The following is a 22,139-nucleotide window of genomic DNA, read 5'->3' as shown; positions in this document are numbered from 1 at the left end:
GCTTCGACAATCCGTCCACTCATTCACCGATAAGTCGACAATCCGGCAATCGCCAATCATCGAAACTTTGCTTATTTACTATCCAAGGAAGAACTACGAGGACCAAGATAACTGATTTGTGGCTTAAGACCGAAAGAGCCTAACCAACAAAACAAAACAAACAAATTATCGGCAAGGGGAACAATGACTGCTGTGATACGTTCTCATATAATTTTAAGTGTTGAGACTCTGAATCAATTTGAAGTTTTGCAAACAACTTAGAAGAAAAAGGTACTGTATTTATACCGGTTTTGACACGAACAAGTTGCAACACTGCGCCTCGGGGTGCAATATCAGGTATCTGTACACATCGGCCTTTCTAATCTAATCCGCGGTTCCGAAGGGTCACAACAACGTAAACCCTAAAATAGCATTTAAGCCGATTTAAACCACGACACATTCTTGCCTGCGACTGTAACTACATGCACCAAACATTTTACAAGCTCATACCTCAGAAACCGGTATTTTACGGAATGGGTTCGCGGGTGGATGCCTGATTGCTTCTGGCAACTTTGTAAAGCGTGCCTAGTGCACAAGTTGGAACGGTATGCATTCAACGATAAAACACTATTTGTGATTGTAAGCTAATGAGAAATGTACGTTGAATTATGTCGTAGATTTTAACGTATCCCTTTGTCTTTTTTCCCGTATGCCACGAGTAAAGATTTTTTTATGACTCGGTCCAGGTCATTTGACGTCACACTATTTCATCGTTTTTCTTAACACAAAACATTCACCTCATCACCTCAGACCTAACAGCTAGACGCTTGAGATCAATTTGAGATCATTCAACAAATATCTGAGATCACTTCACTGCACCCTATCCCATTACCTTCGTCCATGTCTTTCATAAGAGGACATGTCCTTCACAAAAAGAAAGGTCTTTCACACAAGACCTTTCCCTTCCATCCCCAATCTCCCTTCATTCGGTATTCTCCATTCGGTACATGTCGGAGAGGAGTCGGCTTACTCCGATCTCTCCCGTGGTCTCTTTGAAGAACAGCGCCTCCACCACAGCGGCCGGGATCGACCTCAGGGCCGGGATGAGCAGCAGCAGTCGGCCGAACCGTGTCGGCTGCCGCGGGAAGCGTGCTCGGAGGTAGTCGCTGAGCACGCACTGCGCCTGGTCCTGGAGCATCTCCACCGGCCGGGTGTCCGTCAGACGCGCAGTTTCTACGGAAACAGAGTCAGAGAGGTCAGACAGAGGGGCAGATATGGAGAGGGAGAGAGGTCAGTCTCTGGAGGTTAGACGGGATGGGAGAGGTCGTGCGAATTGTTTCTACGAGTACAGGTGGAGATACAGGGGCGTCAGAAGATAGAACCATAAGCGATGTCTGCGACAGACAAACTCATCAATTCACTCAAATAAGCACGCTTCCATGTGACCATCTGACGTGCAATAAAAGCTCTGACTTCAGACCATTCTGAAGGTAATGTCCCATGCACTATACAGCTCCGCTGACCTGGCTTGAAGAGTACGATGGCCCTCAGGCAGCCGCACTCGGTCATGTCGGGCGCCAGCTGCCGGAACCGGCAGAGGATGTCCTGAATGGTGCGCACGTCGCCGCTCGAGCCGACCCCCAGCCGGGACTGAGCGTGCGCCGAGTCGAGCAGGGAGGACAGGTCGAACGGCAGGTACCACTGGGCCAGCTGCAGCAGAAACAGGTCCTTCCACGACTCCTCCAGCAGCAGCATCTGAGGCACAAACAGAGCGATGAGAAGTGAAAAAGCGAGAAAAGGGAGGTGAGGGAAGAGAAAAGCAGTGAGAGAACAGAGTAAAAAGTCGCCTTTTATGCATGTAACGTAAAATAACAATTCCCTTAATGAAACCAGCTCTACTTTTATATTTAATTATCGCTTTATTCTTCACAGCTTCCACACTTGGTAGGTCACCCAAACGCCTAACCTACCAGTTACCGCCCCGTGACGCACCTGGTCTCGCGCGGCCAGCGTCTGGTAGGGCGCCAGGCCGCGCACCCAGCGCACCACCATGAACAGCAGCCGCGCGGTGGTCTCGTGGAACAGGTCCCAGGAGGGCGTCAGCGCCAGCGGCGTCGGGTACAGCAGCGGCGGACGCTCGTCAGCCACCAGCTTCGGCACGCCGAACGGCTCCGTTGGCGGCTGTCGTTGCATGGAGCCAGGGGAAGGTAGTTTATTAATTTGTAATTTGTTACGTGCGATAGCTATTGACAGTCATATAATCGAAAGCTAGGTAAACGTCCACCTGGTGATGTGCATGAATTTAGCAGCAGTTTTATGCTGGTGAGGTTCGAAGTCCAGCGGAAAGTGCCGCAGATTATAGGTATAACCGTCAGTCAAATGGCAATGTCAACCGTTTCTCTTGGTGACGTCTATATATAGCGCATATGCATTCTACCAATAATTTGAGGCCGGCATGGGCAGGCTGGATCTGGGCTCAGACGACTCATACCTGGAGCGGGCCCGGTGTCCGGAGGTGGGTGAGCACACCAGCCGCCACCGGGTGGCCGGCTCCGAACGCCGAGCTGGGCGCCAGGAAGTCGCCGCCTCTGCCCAGGAACACGGGCACCTTGGACTGCTCCGCCTCCAGCAGGTCCTTGTTCTTGTTCTTGCGCGGACCACGCTCGTGCTGAACGGCTGTGGGAGGGAGGGGTGAAGCTGTTTGACTTGTGTTTAATTTTTAATGAAGGGGGTGTGATCTGAGTGCCGATGAACGGTCAGCGCAGCTGTTATTGGTGCAGACGTGGACTGACCTGAGTGGTGGGAGGAGTCAGTCGGAGAGTGGCTCCGCCCACACCAGTCTGCTGGAGTCACCCAGACCCACCGCATAAATTTACTAACTTAGCCGTTATCTGATTAAATGAATGAGTGAAATGAAATCCCTGTGGACTGTGGTGCCTTTCTCCATACCGGTACTTAGTCGTCACTTATCACTATTCATAGGAGCTAATTAGATCGTGAAATTATGTGTTCTTATGCCTCACAAGAAGACTCACGAATTAGGTACGTAAATGAGCACGAATGCCGCAACATTGCTAATTCATGGATCCATGGCAATAAATAAAAAAAAACTCCTGAATTAACATAAACGTCACTGGATATTTCATAAGAAGGTGCATGAAATAAGCAATACAAAAGGTGTTATTTTAGTTACGAGGCAGATACAAAACGTGCTCCGTTACTTCCGTAATCTCATAATTTGCCACCCATTGTTCACGACTCTACCCAGCTGCAATTCACCCCTGTTATTCAGTTCATCATTTCAAGTGGCCCCTCTTGATCGTCAGCAGATCAGCGCATTAAGCCGTGCCCCCGTCATCAAAAGCCGCGGAGCTGGACGGGGCGAGTCCGCGGCAGTCGGCGTGGCATCGATTCGTCGCGGCCGCGCGGCCGGGAAGGGTGTGAGCCGCGCGCCTCCTCTGGCGGCCGACACATTAGCTGCACACACGGCCCCAGCCGCGTAAACGGACCGGAGCGCAGCGCCTTACAAATGAGCTCCCCGGGCGGGCACTAATCCCGGCCCGTGGCACCCCTCTCCGGCGTCAGCGATCCCCGGCCGGCCGCCTGACACTTTCCCACACCATATATCACCGTCATGTCAATAAGTACTTTAGTCCGCGCCAAAATGGTTATTACGTCGCAGACTGATTGACTGGTGAGAGAGCTCTCCGCAGAGCCGGTCGGCCGAGGCACCTCGATCCGGCTCTATCCACGGCGTGAGATGGGGCCAGCCGGCGGAAAACTGGGGCCGCCGAGCGGCGACACCGGTCGCGATGTCCGGCAGCGGCGGCTCGGGGCCGCGGCCGGGCTGACAGCGGCCAGCCCACCCTGGCGTCCAGTTTATCTTGCTGTGATGGAGAGAGATAAATGGGGTTGTCCCTGTCAGCCGGATACACACAAGTAAGTCGTGGGAACGGCGGTCTGGAGCCATCACCGAAGGGAGCAGAGGCCAGCCGCTGGCCAAACGTCGCCGCCACCCGTCCAGCCGAGCGGGGCAGCAGAGGTCGAGCGAGGCAGCGCCAGCCGATCCCGCCGGCTACAACGCCGGCCATCACGGCTTTGGAAGGCAGACAGCCGAGAGCAGTGGATGGATGGAGATAGCTTGGGTCACGTTGCGTTCACCGGCAGATTGCTATAGTTGGCTTAGGCTATATATTGCCGTCTCGGCTACGGCTATAAGAGTCTGAGATCATAAGTTGTTCATTCTTGGTCAAAATCGTGTGTTTGGCGTGTAAATGGCACAAAATTTCCTCGCATGATAGCGTGAACGGTAACAACACACAAATTACAGTCTACCAGCTGAACTACAGTGGCGGGCACTAAGCCACTTTTGTTTGAGGTCACAGATGAAAAGCGATAAAACAAATGTTTGCCTCTATCAGTGTAGAGCATTTAGACATCCAGTGACACGCAAAACTCAAACATGTGTGATTCGTCGCCTAATACAAACAAAACCGTTTCAAACACGTTTCAGTACCTAAATGCTAAAATGTCTTTCCTGAAACGACTTTTAAAAAATGCCTCCTTTCTATAATGCTGAGATGGGCTTTTGTCTTCCCTTTTATCGAATCTTGACCTTTATGTCTTAGTGTGCGTTTTTCTACCCTCGCATATCTCTACAATACATAGCAAATTAAACCTGGACAAAAAGGAGCCCTCGAAACCAAAGAGCTTCATGAAAAGTTTTGGCTGTGGAGATCACCTACCGGGTAGCAAAACATCTTCCGTCCCCGTAAGTTATGTCTAGAACAATCACTTGCTGCGCTTTCAACAATGCATTCCTAAGTTTGTCGCTTGTCAGTCGCCTCTTCAAGGAAATAATTCCATTAGTCTGAGCGCTGTGCCATGTAATCATGAAGTTCACGTAGGACCACCATTAACAGCTCCCCTTCTCTCGCTTTCCCTGCAATACGCCGAGTCACCTTCAACTCCACAAAACAAGTTTTTAGCTTTAAGTGGCTCTTGTTGTCGGACCGATCAGTTTACCGCTGACAGCGCACCCGATGGCCGGGCCGCTCCCTATGGCGGACCCCCGGCCGGCGGACCTGACAGCCGCCGTCTCCTCTCAGCTCTGATGGCGGCGGCCCATTCTACCGGCCGTTCGACGGCGCCCCGCTGCCCGCGACCGTTACCTCCGGGTCCGGCCAATCAAAGTTGGCCACTTGCGCCCGCCCCGAACGGCCCGAATCGTGTCGGGCGCGCGTTTTATTTCCGACAGGTGGTGAAATCACCGGCGCTGACCGGGCCCCGAGTCGTTTGCATGCGTCTTTTCACAGAGTTAGCGGCCGGCCGACGGTTCGGTTATGACCGGGCGGCGACAGGCGCGGCGCACCAGCTGGGCGGCTCTCACAGTTTGTGGCTGCCGACCGCGCCACAATTACACGTCACCGCATCAGGCGAGACGGCGCGCCCGTCTCTCCACGGACCTCGGACCTCCGAGAACGGGGGGGGGGGGGCTGGTGGTTGGACAAGTTGAGGAAATCATCTCTGTTGCTGATCTACCAAAATTATTTTGATTGCGACTTTTTAAGCGATATTAACTTGGAAAAGAGCAACTGAACAATTTGTGTGCGCAATACAGTCTAATTGCAGTGATTCGTTGTAGTGTGTCTATGGCATCATACCTACACCTAGCGATAAACGCTTGCTGATCAAGTATGACTGTCAGAAGGATTATTTCACTACTTAACGAAGAGCTAGTTTTCTTGGCACCGACTCTTAAAATTTATACCCTTCGACTATCCTAATTCCTAACTGTTAAATGGTTTTTAATCTTGATGGGATGGGCAGGTGTATTGTGATGTAAGGTGTATAGCACATGGCAGTTTCGTTAGATGTAAGTGTGGCAAAAGGAATTCGTCATAGGCCGGCCCAGAAGTGGGATAGGGCGGCCATGGCCCTTGGACGCTGCGGAGGGGGCATATATCCCAAAAAGTTCACTGATATTAAAAAATAGCTCTGCGAACTTCGAATTCTTAACCAATCGGAATTAAAAAAGTCTCCTTGAAAGCTGTTCACCTTTTTTACTAATCTTTCGGCAAAAAACGGCACATTTTCATCAATTTCGGAAGCTGCAGGAAGGGAAGACATATATAGGTATGCCCCGAATACCCCAGATCAGTCAAGGCATCAGCAGCCAACATGCATAGGCATTTTTTTTTTAATCACCTTGAGGTGCGGTAAGCACGTACCGTCTTTGTTCATCGATGCCTCGAAGCATTTCTTCAGCCGACACGCCCGACACTGGTTTCGGTGTGTCTTGTCGATGGGACACCTGCCCTTCTGATCGCCTTGTGCCTTGCACGTGTAAACACGATTCCGGTGTATGCTTCGTTTGAAAAATCCCGAACATCCTGAAACAACGTATATCGTTACAAAAAAAAACACTGAGTTTGCAATTTAGCCCCGCTTCTTGAAAATTGTCAGAAACGTTTTTTGAGGTCGGTACTTTGAGCCAGCCGTTGACTATTTACAGCAAGAAGCTTTTTTTCGGATGAATAAATGAATAACTGAGGTGTTGTTTGGAAGGTTTTAGTATCATTGGGTTGACAACAGACAAAATGCAGCATTTTGCGAGTAACATGACAGTGGCTTAAAAACGATGCCTTCATGACGAGGTCTTTGTAGTAAAACACATCCATAAAGTTGACATGTGCATCCTTTACAGACTTCTCGCACCCTTCGTGACAGGAGATGGTAGGTATCTACTCACCATCACAGGAGTAGATGCCGTAATGTTTCCCGGAGCTTCTGTCGCCACAAACGTTACAAGGTATGTCCAGAAGGCGGTCCCCAGCTGCAAATAAAACAAACAGTGAAGCTGACCCAACAAAATAACAGAGTTTATGACTACATATGGAGCATTTCTGGGTAGCATTCTTACAATGCAGGAATGTTCGATTAGAAATCACTCCTACGCTAGGAAGGAAAGGGATCTCCAGTGATATCGCTTTTGTTTCTAAAATGAATTCGCAGGAGCTCATGTCTGAATATTGTGCATTTGTAAATGTCTTCTGTCTGTTGTCTTCACCCAAATTCTATTGCATCCATTGATATAAGTGTGTATTGATTTGCGGACTTGTTTATCGCCTAAAAGCGAAGTCATGTATCATACGTTTGACTTAGTTGGCCGTCGTGGAATCGGTGCCAGAAAGCCTCTTACGATTTTATCTTCGGCGCTGAGCCGCGCGATCGGCGAATTGATCTGACTGGCAAAAGTGGCATTGGGAATGGAACCCAAATGGTTTCGAAGCTAAGCTCCACGGCATCAAGCGCGAGCTAAAACACTTACAGTAGCTATTTTTACTCTGCATTGCTGTCACACTGCGAGGTGCAGCCTACTTGTAAACATAACATAATGGGGGTGCAAGGTGCGATACTCTTCGGAAAGACGTACGAGTTTAAGAAGCTGTTCTGTATGAGAGGCTCTGAATTGCGTACGAGGTTTTCGGTGAGACTTCTTTCGGGTACTTTCGGTGCCTCTGTTACCTGTAAGGTATTTCAAAAGGTACTGTCGATTAGCGATTATGTACTGTCGAAAAGGATTGTCGATAGCGGCGGAACACCTTCAATTAAGGGAGGGGGCACTGCCCAATTTTGGTCCCATTCTTTCCATGCATCGTCCATAGGGCTAATGTTAAAATGCCAAAAACAAAGGGGGGCAGGTGCCCCGGTGCCCCCTAGTTCCGCCGCCTATGCTCTTGAACATTTCACTGATAAGGACTTTTGATGATATATTTGAAAACGTTTACATCAAATTTTAGCTTAGCATACTTTTTGAAGGAGGAAAGATCATGATCATTTACAAATACTTATTTTTGATATCAATAATGGTCCTCCAAAAACACTACTTTACTTACACTACGATACTTTACTTACATGCACCACCACCTCTTACGTTTACGCAAGTCGCAACATTTACATATATAAAATGAATCATTGTTATAAGAGAATGCATGAAGCTCAACGGGAACCAGACTTTTTACGATAACTATAAGTATTTGTTCACTTTGTCAGTCTACAGAGTATGCAGTTATGCAAGTGCCTAGTAAAAGGTGTGAGTATTTGAGATATGAACTCGCAGCTTTGGGGCTCATGATCAGATAGAAAGTAGCCTTATCAGTGCGGATTATGAACAAAATAGCTGCTGCTCAAAGTGAATACAACCGTCGTCTTTGCACCTCTGAATGTATTCATTAGGGGTGAGACATGACGATAGAGGGGTGAGACATACCTAACTGTATCCGCGTAAAGCGTTGAGACAGGCCGATATAGGGCGGTGCGACACACCGATATCAGCGTTGAGACATTCCGATATGAGCGGTAATGCATACCGGTATGAGCGGTGAGATATGCCGAATGCCGATAGAGCGCTGAGACTTGCCGATCTGAGCGCTGAGAAGTGCTGATATGAGCGGTGAGACATGCCGATCTGAGCGATGAGACATGCTGATATGAGCGGTGAGGAATGCCGATATCAGCGGTGAGACATGCTGATATGAGAGGTGAGACTTGCAGGCGACAGGAGAAAATATGACCCGTACAAAAAGTGAAAATAACTAACATAACTCTTCAGCTATGATCGAAGTCAGGCGAACCACGACCGATTTAACACACGGGACGTGCGCGATGTAGGTATGACCGGTTTAGTAAGCCAGACGCACATGATATTACGGGAGCACGAGACCGATACATGCGATAAATATGTCCGATTCTAAAAGAGCAGTCCGATGTATCCACATGCAAACTGATGAAAGGGTATGCAAGTAAAACAAGTAGGTACGATATACAGACGGGAACATCAAAAATGTCCAACATAAGGGTTGAGACGTGTCTGATGTTACTGCTAGGGCACAACCGGCGATATAACAGGCGAAACAGTCTCCTTGTCCTATACAGCACGCAAACCGTGATAAATTAAAGAATGAAGATGGAAGATGGAAGCAATTATTCATGACATATAAGTTATAATGCATAACTATAGGCAATGCATAACCGGTGCAAACTGCATGCATTCATGCATTTGCGACATTACCGATGATTGAAAATTATCCGAGAACGCCGAATTCGATGAAAAGTGTAAGGTTTTACTGTCGGTAAGCCACGCAGAATGCGTGGTTCAGTGCCTGACGAGTGTGTTATATGCTGTAGTATAACTCAAACCAAATCAGCCGAGTTATGAAACAAGTTATCGTAATATATAGCGAGGTATCGTTAGACGAAGAATGAGTCGTCGCAGAAGTTTGGTGATCTTAAAATGATCACGCAAAAAGGATGATTTGCAAATGGGCCAGGTGTAGCATTTCCTATTTGCAGTCATTTTTTAGATCTACCTAAAATCACAAACTAGAAGCGATAAATTGAGCTAGAAATGTGTGAGCATCAATCTTATAAGCTCATAAATAAATATGGAACTCTCCCCAGATCAGTCATATAGACTCATACGTTGTGCATACAGGCGTTCATTTGCAAATATTGTGTCTTTCAAGTGCAAGCGAAACGTCTGCACCTAAAAGTTGCAATGCGTAGTTATGGGAAGGTTGATCCGGGAGCGCTGACTACATCTTGTAGAAACAGACGTTTTTATCTTATGTAACACAATATGAGTTGCTTATGTCTAGCTCTACATGCTTGCTACAAAAATTCAAATTCAGTTGTCGGCAGCGGCAGTCACACCGTGTTCAGGTCAGTTCGGTAATGTCACTCACCGATGGCGGTCACGCTGTGTCAGGTCAGTTCGGTACGCTCAGTCACCGGCAAGGCGGCGGCATCTCAGCGGTGTCTTCTGTCCGACTCTGTGTCCATAGGGTTCAGTGTGTGTAAGAAGGAGCCGACCGGTATGGTGAGTATGACGGGTCAGTGTGAGCATGTCGGTATGGGCCGGTATGAGCTGCGAGCTGCGAGCACTCAGTCCGGTGGCGGCGCCCCGGCGCGACGGTACCTTCTTCCGTTCGCCTCTGTGTCTAATAACATAGGTATAGTTGGATCGGTAGGGGTGAATACCTACGAGTACGACAGCCGGTATGTGTATGTATGGACGGATTGGTATGGACTGCGCTCACTCACCGGTGGCGGCGCCCCGGCGGTACCTTCTGTCCGCCTCCGTGTCCATGGCCGCTGCTAGTGTTCAGACGGCCGCCGTCGCGCCGCCACTAGGCCCGGCCGCGTGCCGGTCGGCGCGCTTTATAGGGCGGCCATTTTGTCAGTGGCCGCCGCCGCCGGCCCGGTGGGAATGGGGCAGGTGTGAAATCCCGCCGGCCGGCCGACCAGTGGCGGAGGGCCTGCGCGCGCCGCCGCCGCCGCCGCCGCCGGCGCCGCGCCGTCTCGACAGCGCCGTCACCACACCGCTCTGAACAAGTCAGCGACAGGGGAGGGGAGGGGAGGGGAGGGGAGATGTGACACGTAACGCGTGAGACATGCAGGATAGCGCCCAATGGTCTTCATGACACACAAGGCAGCACAGGCCATCCTCTTCAAGGGGAGATGATGAAAGGCATTAGGATGGCAAGAAGCACGTCCTGCTTCTTTCCTAAAGACGACAGAAGTGTATGCTTCCGAGACGCCAAAATGTGAGCGCATATCAATTTTTAATTTTTTATCTATTTATTTGTATTTTATCGATGGGCAACAGGATCACAAAACTCCCAATTACAGCCCAAGTCAAACGTGATAAAAAGCAATACATTCACTTGTACATTGACATCAGATAGATAAAACGAAAATGTGACGAAACCTTCCAAACATGACCTGGAACTAATGTTTCAAGTACCAAGGTAGCACAAATGCCACGGGCAATTCTTCAAGCATGTATTTCTAATATCTTTTTTAATGAGCAATGAGCAGATGCTGACTGCCGACATGTGTGTATAGCTCTCATGGACGTCGGGCGATTTCAAATAAATGCAAATTACATAACTTTTGGGTATTTGATGCCGATTAAGATGCCACCACGATAACAGACATAAATATATGGATAAGGAATCTTCTTTTAACACACACACAGAACTGGTTTTCTATCTATTTCTCTTAACCCGCGCCCCGTTGGGCTCTGCCGAGCAACGCGCCCGGTTGGGGGGGAGGCCATTTTGGCCCCCCCTAAGATCTCGAGAACCACGCAACATAGTGTAGTTTATAGTTATGTGTAGCTCTGTGTGACCGGCTGAGACGCTGCGTGGCCCAGACGCGCCTGGGGGACGCCGTCTAGCCGACACTGACAAATGTGTCCAAGGGGGGTGTCCTGTTACATGTGTGGCGACGGGGGCGCCGAGTCGCGGTGGTAGGGCGCCGGGTCGTGCGAGAGGGTTGGCAGTGTGGTTGGAACGGTCGCAGGAGAAGCACCCAATACACTCGACTACAAGCTATTTCGGCACCATGCCTAAAGTGAAGGCATCTGCGAGTGCTAGTGCTGGTGTGACACCGACGGCAGCGGAGTCCGGCGGAAGGGCCACTTTCGACCCTCGGCTAATACCCGAGTTCAGTGGCGAAGGGACCGGTGCGGACATAGTGGAATGGTTCACCCGTGCCGAGGTGTTGAGCAAGCACCATGGGGTGAATCTGGCGCTCGTGCTGCCAGCACGACTGACTGGCGGTGCCTTCGCGGTCTGGCTGCAGATGTCAGAGGAGAGCCGCCGCTCCGTGGACAGCGTCAGGGACGCGCTGTACGACGCCTTCGCCATGGACCCGCTGGCGGCCTACGACGCGTATGCCAGCCGCCGTCTCCAGCCGGGCGAGTCGGCCGACGTTTATCTGGCGGACCTGCGCCGTTTGGCCACGCTGCACGGTGGAGTATCGGAAAAGGCCCTCGCTTGTGCCTTCATCGCTGGACTGCCGGACACCGTCCGCAGCGCGATTCGGGCCGGCACTCGAGCAGAGGCGCTGGACCTGGCCAGCATTCTGACGAGGGCGCGGGCAGTGCTCAGCGACGAGCGCACCTCCACGGTGGCGGCGGCGACCCGTGAGCGGGCCGACGGAACGAGCCGCCGTAAACCGATGGAGCGCAGAGCCAGCCGCCCCCCGCCGCGCTGTTGGGTATGTGACCAGGTGGGTCACATCGCAAGAAGGTGCCCAAACGGTCGGGAGACCGCGTCAGCGCCAGCGCCGTCTCCCAATCAGTAGCGCGCACACTTCCGGTCGTGTGGATCAGCGTGGACGGGCGTAAGTGCCGTGCTCTAGTGGACACGGGCTGCACGGACACACTCGTTCATGCTGGAGCCTGCTCGGACTGGTCACCGCGCCCGGTCAACATGATGACCGTGAACGGCGGGACGCTGCGCTGTCTGGGCATCACTGAGATCACCGTGCAGCACCGGGAGAACCGGGCGAGCCTGACGGCCCTGGTCGTACCCGATCGGCCGCTGGGCATGGACGTGGTGCTCGGTATGTCTGGTATTGTGGCACTGGGCGGAGTGTGTGTGAAGATGCCCAATGGCGTGGAATTTGGTGCGGCAGTGGTGCCGGCAGCGGCAGCGGCGGTGGCGCCGACAGTGGTGACGGGGGCGGTGTCGGCTGTGGAAGCAGCGGCACCGGCGGTGACGGCGGTGGCGCCGGCGGTGCCGACGGTGGTGACAGGAGCGGCGCCAGCAGCGACGGCGGCGGTGGCGGTGCCGCCGCTGGTGACAGGGGCGAGGCCAGCTGCTGGGACAGCGGTGCCAACAGAGACGGCGCCGCCAGCAGCGACGGCGGCGGTGGCGGTGGCGACGCCAGCTGTGCGTACGGTGGCCCCTAAAATCGTGGGAACGGCGGCCGCGGTGCAGGGCGAGACGGCGGCGGCAGGGCCGGTGACAAATGGAGCAGTGGTGGCGGCCAATGCCAAGGCCGCGGCAGGGACGGCGCCCGTGACGGGGGCGGGTCCGGTGAGAGGGGCGGCGCCGGCCGCCAGTGTGGACCGTGGGGACCTGTCAGTGGACGCCGTGGATTTTACGGCCCGGTTTTCGGCGGACAGTGGCGAGTGGACTGTGGCCTGGAAGTGGACAGACGGAGAGGGCCCGGACCGCCTCCACAATACTGTCGCCCAGTACAAAGTGCCGGACGCGGCGCGGCCAGCCTATGACGAGGAGCTGGAACTGTGGGCTCGAGAGGGGTGGCTGCAGCCATATGACGAGCGAGTGGACGGCCCAGCGCGCGGTCTGATACCTCTGATGGCGGTTGAACAGCCCAACAAGGACAAGGTGCGGCCGGTATTGGATTATCGCGAACTCAACAGGCACGTCACCGCCCATACAGCAGACGCAGAGGTGTGCGCAGAGCAACTCCGTCGCTGGCGGCGGCACGGCTCACGATTGGCAGTGCTCGATCTGAGAAAGGCCTACATGCAGCTCCGGCTGGACAGACGGCTTTGGCCATACCACACCGTACGAGTGCGTGGTCAGCTTCACTGCCTGCAGCGCATGTCATATGGGCTGAATGTAGCTCCGAACATCATGAGATCTGTGGTGCGGACTATACTTGAGCAGAACGAGGCGGTCAGCCGGGGCGTTCTCCCGTACGTTGACGACCTTCTCGTGAATGAGGACGTCATCTCCGCGGAGCAGGTTGCAGAGCACTTCTCCCGGTACGGCCTTGTCTGCAAGCCACCGCAGCGCCCGGCTGACGGCGCTCGAATGCTGGGGCTGCAGGTGAGCTGTTCGCGCTCGGGAGAGCTGCAGTGGCGCCGGGACAACCCCGTCGGCGCACCGCCAGAGGTGATCACGCGCAGGGCGCTGTTTGCATGGTGCGGCCAGCTGGTTTCCCACCTTCCAGTGGCCGGCTGGCTGCGTCCAGCTGCGGCCTGGCTAAAGAGACGGGCTAATGCTCTCAGTCAGGGCTGGGATGACCCCATCGATGACCCGGACCTGCGCGCTCAAGTCAGCCAAGTGGCTGAAAGGGTGACCTCCAATGACCCGGCCCGTGGACCCTGGAGGCTGACGGGTGAAAAGCTGACCGTATGGACAGACGCCAGCAGTCTCGCCTCGGGCGTCGTCCTGGAGGATCCGGAAGGCGGCGTAGTGGAGGACGGGAGCTGGCTGCGGCCGGAGACTAAGGCAGCCATGCATATAAATATGGCTGAGCTGGACGCGGCGCTCAGCGGCGTCAACATGGCGATCGCGTGGGGGATCAGAGTGATCGATCTCCGCACGGACTCGGCGACCGTTCATAAGTGGGTCGGTGACGCACTGAGCGGCCGGTCGCGTCTCCGGACAAAAGCTCATGCCGAGATGTTGATTCGCCGACGGGTGGACATCATCCGTGAGCTGGTGGCTGAGCTCCAGTTGACGATCACCATCAAGCTGGTCAAGTCAGATGAAAATCCGGCGGACGAAATGACACGCGTGCCCAAGGAATGGCTTCGAGCCTGCAGGGCAGAGGAGGAGACGGCAACGGCGACAGGCGCGGTGCCGGTGGCGGCTGCAGTGGCGCCGGACGGAGAGTCCACACACCCCGACACGGCTGCAAAAATTCGAGCGGTGCACGAGAACATTGGACACCAGGGTGTCAGGCGCACGCTCTGGTATTTGCGGCGTGACGGAGAGCAGTGGGCCACTAAGCCAGCGGTGCGCGCAGTGATTCGGACGTGTGACGTGTGCCAGTCAATCGACCCGGCACCGACCCGCTGGCGACACGGGTCACTGGGCGTTCAACTGACCTGGGAGCGTCTCGCCATCGATGTCACACACTACCGTGGCGATCACTATCTGACCGTGGTCGACTGTGGTCCGTCCCGCTATGGAATATGGCGGCGATTGCGCCGGTCAGATGCGGCCGAGATCACTGCTCATCTCGAAACCGTCTTTCTGGAGCACGGGGCGCCAGCAGAACTGCTTCTGGATAACGCCACTGAGTTCCGTGGTCGCCGCATGGGAGCGTTCGCGGCGAGATGGGGCGTGACCCTTCGGTTCAGGGCGGTGCACGAGGCAGGTGGGAACGGCATCGTGGAGCGTCATCACCGGACGATTAAAGTGATGTCAGCCCGCAAAGGATGTACCATCGCGGAATCACTTCACCGCTACAACATGACGCCCCGAGATGGCTCGCAGCCTGAGAGCGCTCCCGCCGCCGGCGTGTTCCGTCGTGTCGGGCGTGACCTGCCGGTAACCGGCGCCGGCGGACACGATGACCGGCCGCCGCCGGCTCTCCCCGCAGACTCTGAGCGGGGAGCCGGCTTTAGGGAGGGCGACCTGGTGTGGGTGCGGCGCCGCGGGCCTGCGACTCGCTGTACTGACGTTTCCCGGCCTGGCACCGTCACACGCATCGTGACCGACCAGCTTATCGAAGTTGACGGTGCTCCGTGGCACGTTAGGTGCGTGCGCCACCGGCACACGGGGCAGCCGACGGCGGCCGATCCCCCGATCGAGGACGACAGTGAGCCGGCTTTGTCGCTCGGTGCGTCAGAGCATTCATCGGCAGTCGGCGACCGCGAGACTGATCCCTCTGTAGAGGTGGAGCTGCCGCGGCCGACCTCTGATGAGCCACCGGCTCAGAACAGTACTGAACCGCGACGTAGCGCGAGAGTGGGGGCTCCGCCAGAACGCTTCGGGGTAGTAGTACCGAATAATATCGGCTAACTGCTGTAATGTATTTTGTCTTTCGCGTTGATTGTGTCGCATTTTGTGTCTCAAGTGTCTGATGTAGGTGTCCTAGTGTCCTAGTGCATTGTGTCATATTGTGTGTATGCATTGAGATGTGATCTTAAAGATCAGGGGGACGTGTAGTTTATAGTTATGTGTAGCTCTGTGTGACCGGCTGAGACGCTGCGTGGCCCAGACGCGCCTGGGGGACGCCGTCTAGCCGACACTGACAAATGTGTCCAAGGGGGGTGTCCTGTTACATGTGTGGCGACGGGGGCGCCGAGTCGCGGTGGTAGGGCGCCGGGTCGTGCGAGAGGGTTGGCAGTGTGGTTGGAACGGTCGCAGGAGAAGCACCCAATACACTCGACTACACATAGCGACAAGCGGTAAACGGCGTTGGATAGCCCCAACGGGGAACTACCTTGTGACCCAATTTTATTGACCTAGGTCAAACCGATGACGTCACAGGTCAGGTCAAAGGTCCAATTTTCACCGTTTACAGGCACTTCAAGAAATGCGTTGTAAAATCGAGTAAAATGCATTTCATTGAAAATCATCGATGGGGAAATGTTCTTAAAACACATATTTTGCTATTTGAGGTCACTGATACCAGGTCAGGTCACAGAGGTCAGGTCACGGGGGGGTCACAATATGAAAGTGTCGTGTGATACATGTTTTATGGTCCATTTTACATGACAAATGCGATTATATGGGTCAGGCAGCCTTTGGGGCCAGCTTAGATCACGTTTTGGTCAAGGTCAGGTCAAGGTCAGGTCAAGGTCAGGTCAAATTAGGTCAAATTTCAAAGTTAATATTTTGCATAAAATGGGTATCGAATCGATGCAGCTCGTCACGGGGAGTTCAATGGTGGTCTTTGTTTTGCCGTACGAGGTCTAGAATTGCTAAAAATTGAGTTCAAAAATTTGACGTCATCATTTTTGAACAGTTTTTTCGCTATAACTTGGCCAAAAACAAGATATCGATCTGAAATTTGGTATGTATATAGAAGAGCGCTGGGACTATCACATATATTCCGGTTTTTTCGAAATTCGGAAAAATTTTGGATTTTTTCAAAGTTTTTCTAAAAAAATCTATTTTTTTATTTTTTTTGGGTCAAAAACCAAAATTTTTTAAAAATCCGAGATTGCAGTTTTGTAGCGCCGCCTTTTGTCTACTAGACCATATAAAGAACTTTGAAATTGCTTGATAACTGTAGATTTGGTGAGCGTTTCAAGATTGCATGTTTTTTGCTCATTTTTGCTCGAACATGACCTCAGTTTGACCTCAATAACTCCTGACCTAAGGTGACCTAAGACTTGAAATTTGGTGTGAAGGTGTCAAATTGATGCCCGGGAAGGTACTGAAAATTTGGCGGCGCTGCGCGCCGCCGTTTTCTTGCTATTCAGGAAAAACCACAGGGGGGGGGGGCCAAAATGGCCCCCCCCCCAACGGGGCGAGGGTTAATCAAAAGTAAAACATGGCTCTTAAATTACAGAGAGATGTTAAGACAGAAACCGGATTGCGGAGAAACGGACATCGACTGCCGGCCAAGCGTTGCTAAAATGCATCTGGACTAGACGTTGATGAATAGCAAGATATTAACCATATCAACAGCATGCAGAGTACAGTCACCAGCACTTGCTACCCATCACCCCCGGACGGCGGGGGAGCAAGCTACCACCGCCCTTGCGAGACTAGCGCCGCCATGCGCCAAGAAGTGGAAACACCACGTGACTGAGGCCACGTGAGGGCAGGGTCACGTGATGGAGGGGCGGAGCATAGCAGCTTTTGCGCCCGACACTAACTGAAATGCGGCGCTGTGATTGGGCGCCTTAGCATGAATGAAGCCCCGGCGCCAGAATCAGCCGTTCGCCTTATATGGAAGGTTAGCCTATGCGTTTCACCGTTCTGTGTTGGTTTGAGAGCCACGGCACCATACGAATTGTGAGCCCCTTTGAACGGGTCACCGCCCGAGGCACTGAGGCGACGGCTGTGCGGGCTGTGCCGGGCAAAACCTAGCCTGGTGGGAGAGGTGGGCCAGGGAAAGTGCGATCGAGCAGCCACACTGGGACGTGGATTGGTATTATCTAACCGCGACAAACGATGTCAGCAGCCTCTTCTCGTTGACACAAAAAGTTTGACAGACAACGTGGGCAGTGCCCAATCAAAAGCTACTAAACGATTCAGTTAAGAATTTGGCGAGATAACCAGACCCAATAAAAAGTTTTTAATTCGATTTTGATTGACAAATGACACACAAGCCCGCTGTGATGGACCAAAAAGGGAGCTGAACAGTTCATATAACTTCTAAAAAGCTCAACGGTAATTTTTTTTTAAGTCAAATGTTAAAATTCAGCCTGCATGTTTAAACTCGGGTCCGGCGCTGGCAGGAAGCTTATATTGCCACTTGCAATTCCACTACGTTGTAATATAACCAAGAGTTATGTGAGAGCAACAACTGAAAGCCTCGAGCCCCGTTGGGGGGGGGAGGGGGCGCGAAACAGCCCCCTCTCCTTTTCAGTCGATATCTCCTAAAGTATAGCGTAGGTCGTTACCAAACTTTCAAGACCCCTCCGGGCATCATTTTTACACCTTGTGACCAAATTTTTCCAGAGCTCTTATAAAAGGTTAGTCACAAATGACGTCAGAGTGACGTCATTTGTGATAAAAAAGATGTAAAATAAACAGCACCACAAAACTGCTAAATCTGATTTCTAAACAAAAATTTAGTTCGACCATCAAAACTATAGAAGTATGTATAACACCCCGAAAATACCAATAACATTCAAAATTAAAGCTGGAATATACTGCTGTATATAATATATATAATATATATAATATATATAATATATATAAAGCTGTATGTTGTAGAACTATCTGCTCTAGATATGCCAAACTTAAACTCGATAGCTCCATTTTTAGCAAAGTTATGGCAAAAAAATACTACTCAAAATGTATTACGTAAAATTTTCAAACTCAATTTTTAGCCGTCACAGAACACACAGAGCAAGCCAAAGACCACCATTGGATTTCCCGTGATGAGCTGCATCGAATAGATACCCACTTTATGCAAAATATAAACTCTGAAATTTAACCTTTTTTGACCTGACCTTGACCTGACCTCCACCAGAACGCAATCTAAACCGGCCCCAATGGCCGTCTAGCCCACACCATTGAATTTTAAATGTAAAATTGACCATAAAACATGTATCACGTGACCCTAGCAATTAGCATAGTTGGGTTCATATTGTGACCCTTAGTGACCTGACCTCTGCGACCTGACCTGGCATCAGTGACCTCTTTAGGCAACATATGTATTGGGCAACCACGCTCCATCGATTTTTTCGATAACATGCCTTTTATTTGATGTGTTAACTGACTGTAACGCATTCCTTAGACTAAATCGGTGAAAAAATGCAACATTTGACCTAACCTGTGACATCATTGGTTGCACCTAGGTCAACGAAACCTGGTAACAAGGTATAGTTCCCTGGTGGGACTATCGAACGTTCTTCGAATTTTCAAAATCGGTCGGTAACTTTCCGAGATCTCAGGTGGAGGACGAAACGGCTGCACCACCCCATCAGGTGGTAGGGTCCGCCAATAACACAACGGGGCGCGATTATTTACTCATTCATACAGTGTCATCTACTAGGGTTGACTATTAAGTAATGGAAGTGCCTTCAGCAATTTAACGTTATTGCACGTGCACATACGTTTTTGGTGTCATTTCATGCCCTGATGTTTTTTCTATCCAATGGTGAAGACCAGATGTCCTTTGTTACTTCTCGCTCCAAGCTATCGTCGTTTTCCCAAGAGACCACCCGAACCTGCGGCGCACCATGAAAAAGGAGTCTGGCAATGGCCAAAATCGCGCGCCAAGCGCCAGCGCGAGGTCATCAGAGCTTATTGGCTTATTGTTATGGCTACACAATGGACAATTGCTATATTTTCATCAAAAAGATACACATAGGCACGATAAATGACAGCAAACACTACTCCACATATTCGCCTTCAAGCATCACACACCGTTCCAGCCTCGGCTTGACCCACTCCTGGAACGGCGCCGCCAGAAGACAGATTGGCGCTTTCTTTCTCAAACCGATGAAACCACCGGCATACCGTCTGTGGGGAGGCTGCGTCGCTCCATACACTTAAAAAAGAAGTTTTCTGAATTCTGATCTTGGTAGACCTTTTCCCTACGACAAACTGAGCTCTAATGACCTTGCACTCTGCGCTGGCGCGCGGTTTTGGCCATTGATTGCCAGGTGGTGCGCCACAGGTTCGGGTGGTCTCTTGGGAAAACGACGATAGCTTGGAGCGAGAAGTAACAAAGGACATCTGGTCTTCACCATTGGATAGAAAAAACATCAGGGCATGAAATGACACCAAAAAAGTATGTGCACGTGCAATAACGTTAAATTGCTGAAGGCACTTCCATTACTTAATAGTCAACCCTAGTATTTTGAGAGCACCTTTCTCACGCCCTGACATGGTCCTCTCGTAATAGATCGAGATGAGGAGAGTGTATTCACACCTCCTTATGCACGGCTCTAGTGTCATTGAGCTATCAACTGTCAGCGGTTTTCGGACAATGAAGGAAGGCTTTTGGTCGTTTTTAGGTAAGGTCTTGGGTCAGATCATTTCAGTGGCGGATCCAGGGGGGTGGGCATGGGGGCCATTCTCCCCCCTTGGGTCTCCCGGGCCCATCACGGAGTTTTTACGGAGCGAGCGAAGCGAGCGTAGTCTTTCCTGAGATTAACGGAAATTTCTGAGTATGAGCGGCCGGCCGGCCGGCCGTGGTCACGCTTTTGCGAGGCTTATATCTCAGCAACCACTTGACCGATTTACACGCGGTAATTTTTGTAGGGTAGCTTCATTCCTTCTACCAAGTATTGGACTATTCCCGATGCATGTGGGTGACCCCTTATGCACGTGCCACGTGAAAAAAGAAGACGTGTCACTTTTGTAATTGTTGCAATATCTCGGTAACTACTCGGCCGATTGCGCTGAAAGTTGGCATGTAGGTAGGCACCCACTAGGCAATGCATATCCATGTGCCAGAGTTGGGGTGCTGCTGCACGTGCGCACGTGCAGGGGTCGATTCCAGATCTCAAGAACGGCTGGACCGATTGCGCTCAAATTTGGTACACGGTTAGGGACCGGTTAGTAGGGTGCCGTGCACTAGTCAGTTGGGACCCATTTTGCACGTGCGCACGTGCAGGGTGCCGCTTCCAGATCTCGAGAACGGCTGGGCCGATTGTGCCCAAATTTGGCACATCGCTAGAGACCAGTTAGTAGGGTGCCGTGCACAAGTCAGTTGGAGGTACCCCCTCGCAATTTCGCACGTGCAAGGCCCACCCTCTCGCTCGCTCCGTTAGTCGCCCCAAAAGGCCTTATACTGGTTTTTAATTCATCACGGAGGTCACCGACGGGAGCTTTAACCCAGAGGTCTCCTAAGGAGTCACCATCCAGGTCTATCGGAATAGGGTACCGTTTTCGGGGTCTCCCGGAGGCCCATTTCTGTCCCTCGCCTCGGGTTTTTTAGTTAATTCTAGTTTTTTAGTTTTTAGTTTAGTATTGTCCATTTATTTCCATCCCAAGGTAGGAGAGGGCACCATCTTGAGGGTCCGGGGCACCATCCCGAGGTCTCCGGCGGCACCATCGCGAGATCTGGGGGCATCATCTCGAAGTCTCCGGGGGCACCATTCCAAGTTTCCAGCGGCACTCAGTGGCGGCGGAATAGGGGGTGCAGGGGGTGCAGCTGCACCCCCATCGAAAAACATGGGGGTGCAAACATATCTTCTTGCACCCCCAAAATCCGTACAAGGGGCCCGTCGCACCATCCAATACATTTCTCCTGAAAACCAGTGATCGGGAAACGAACACTGATGTGGAATCATCCGGGATGTCCAATTATGGTCAGGAACGCCCCATGCTAGTCTTTGGGGCCCCCACACCGGCTAGAAGTGTCCCGAGCCGTGTTTGGTGCTCCACGCGGCATCTGAGGGCCCCACGATGGCCTCAGAGGGCCCTTTTATGACGATCTCTGAGGGCTCCCACTTGAGGGCTTTGTCCCCTGGGGCCCTATAACGGTCACTAAGGGCCCTCATGACGACCGCTGAGGGTCCCACAGAGACTCCAGGGCCCCAAGGAGACTCCAGGGGCCACGCTGGCCTCTGAGGGCCCTTATGACGGCCTCTGAGGGCCCTTACGATGATCTCTGAGGGCTCTCACGACGAACTCTGTCCCCTGGGGCACTATAACGACCACTAAGGGCCCTCAGGACGACCGCTGAGGGTCCTAAGGACTCCAGGGGCTCCACTGGCCTCTGAGGGCCTCTACGACGGTCTCTGAGGGCCCTTGTGACGGCCCTAGACCCAAATCAAGTCTGACGGCCCATTTGGCTTCAGACGACCCATAAAGACCCTCAATATGGCCAAGGACCCTCATGACGACCTCTGGTGATCCTCTCGAAGGCATCTAAAGGCCCTCACAACAACTTCTGAGAACCCCAGGACGGTCCCTGAGGGGCTGAGGGCCCTGACGACGACCTCTGGGCCCTCACGATGGTCTCTA

General features: G+C 52.2%; 1 protein-coding gene across 1 annotated transcript; it reads right to left on the bottom strand.

The window, feature by feature from the left end:
• Positions 1–261: 261 nt before the first annotated feature.
• On the bottom strand, positions 262–7,001 carry LOC122379663 (protein dissatisfaction-like). The gene is made up of 6 exons (XM_043362047.1): positions 6,731–7,001; positions 6,210–6,371; positions 2,471–2,655; positions 1,972–2,160; positions 1,503–1,734; positions 262–1,212 (listed from the first exon to the last, which is right to left on the bottom strand). Exons 1-6 carry the CDS (start codon positions 6,999–7,001, stop codon positions 962–964), a joined length of 1,290 nt encoding a protein of 429 aa, XP_043217982.1. The 3' UTR covers positions 262–961.
• Between the last annotated feature and the right edge of the window lie 15,138 nt (positions 7,002–22,139).

This window comes from Amphibalanus amphitrite, unplaced genomic scaffold (assembly GCF_019059575.1).
Source record: "Amphibalanus amphitrite isolate SeventyFive unplaced genomic scaffold, NRLGWU_Aamphi_draft 000009F_arrow, whole genome shotgun sequence".
Lineage (NCBI taxonomy): Eukaryota > Metazoa > Arthropoda > Thecostraca > Balanomorpha > Balanidae > Amphibalanus > Amphibalanus amphitrite.
The sequence above is the reverse complement of the archived record's forward strand: the minus strand, read 5'-3'. Positions and strand labels throughout refer to the sequence as shown.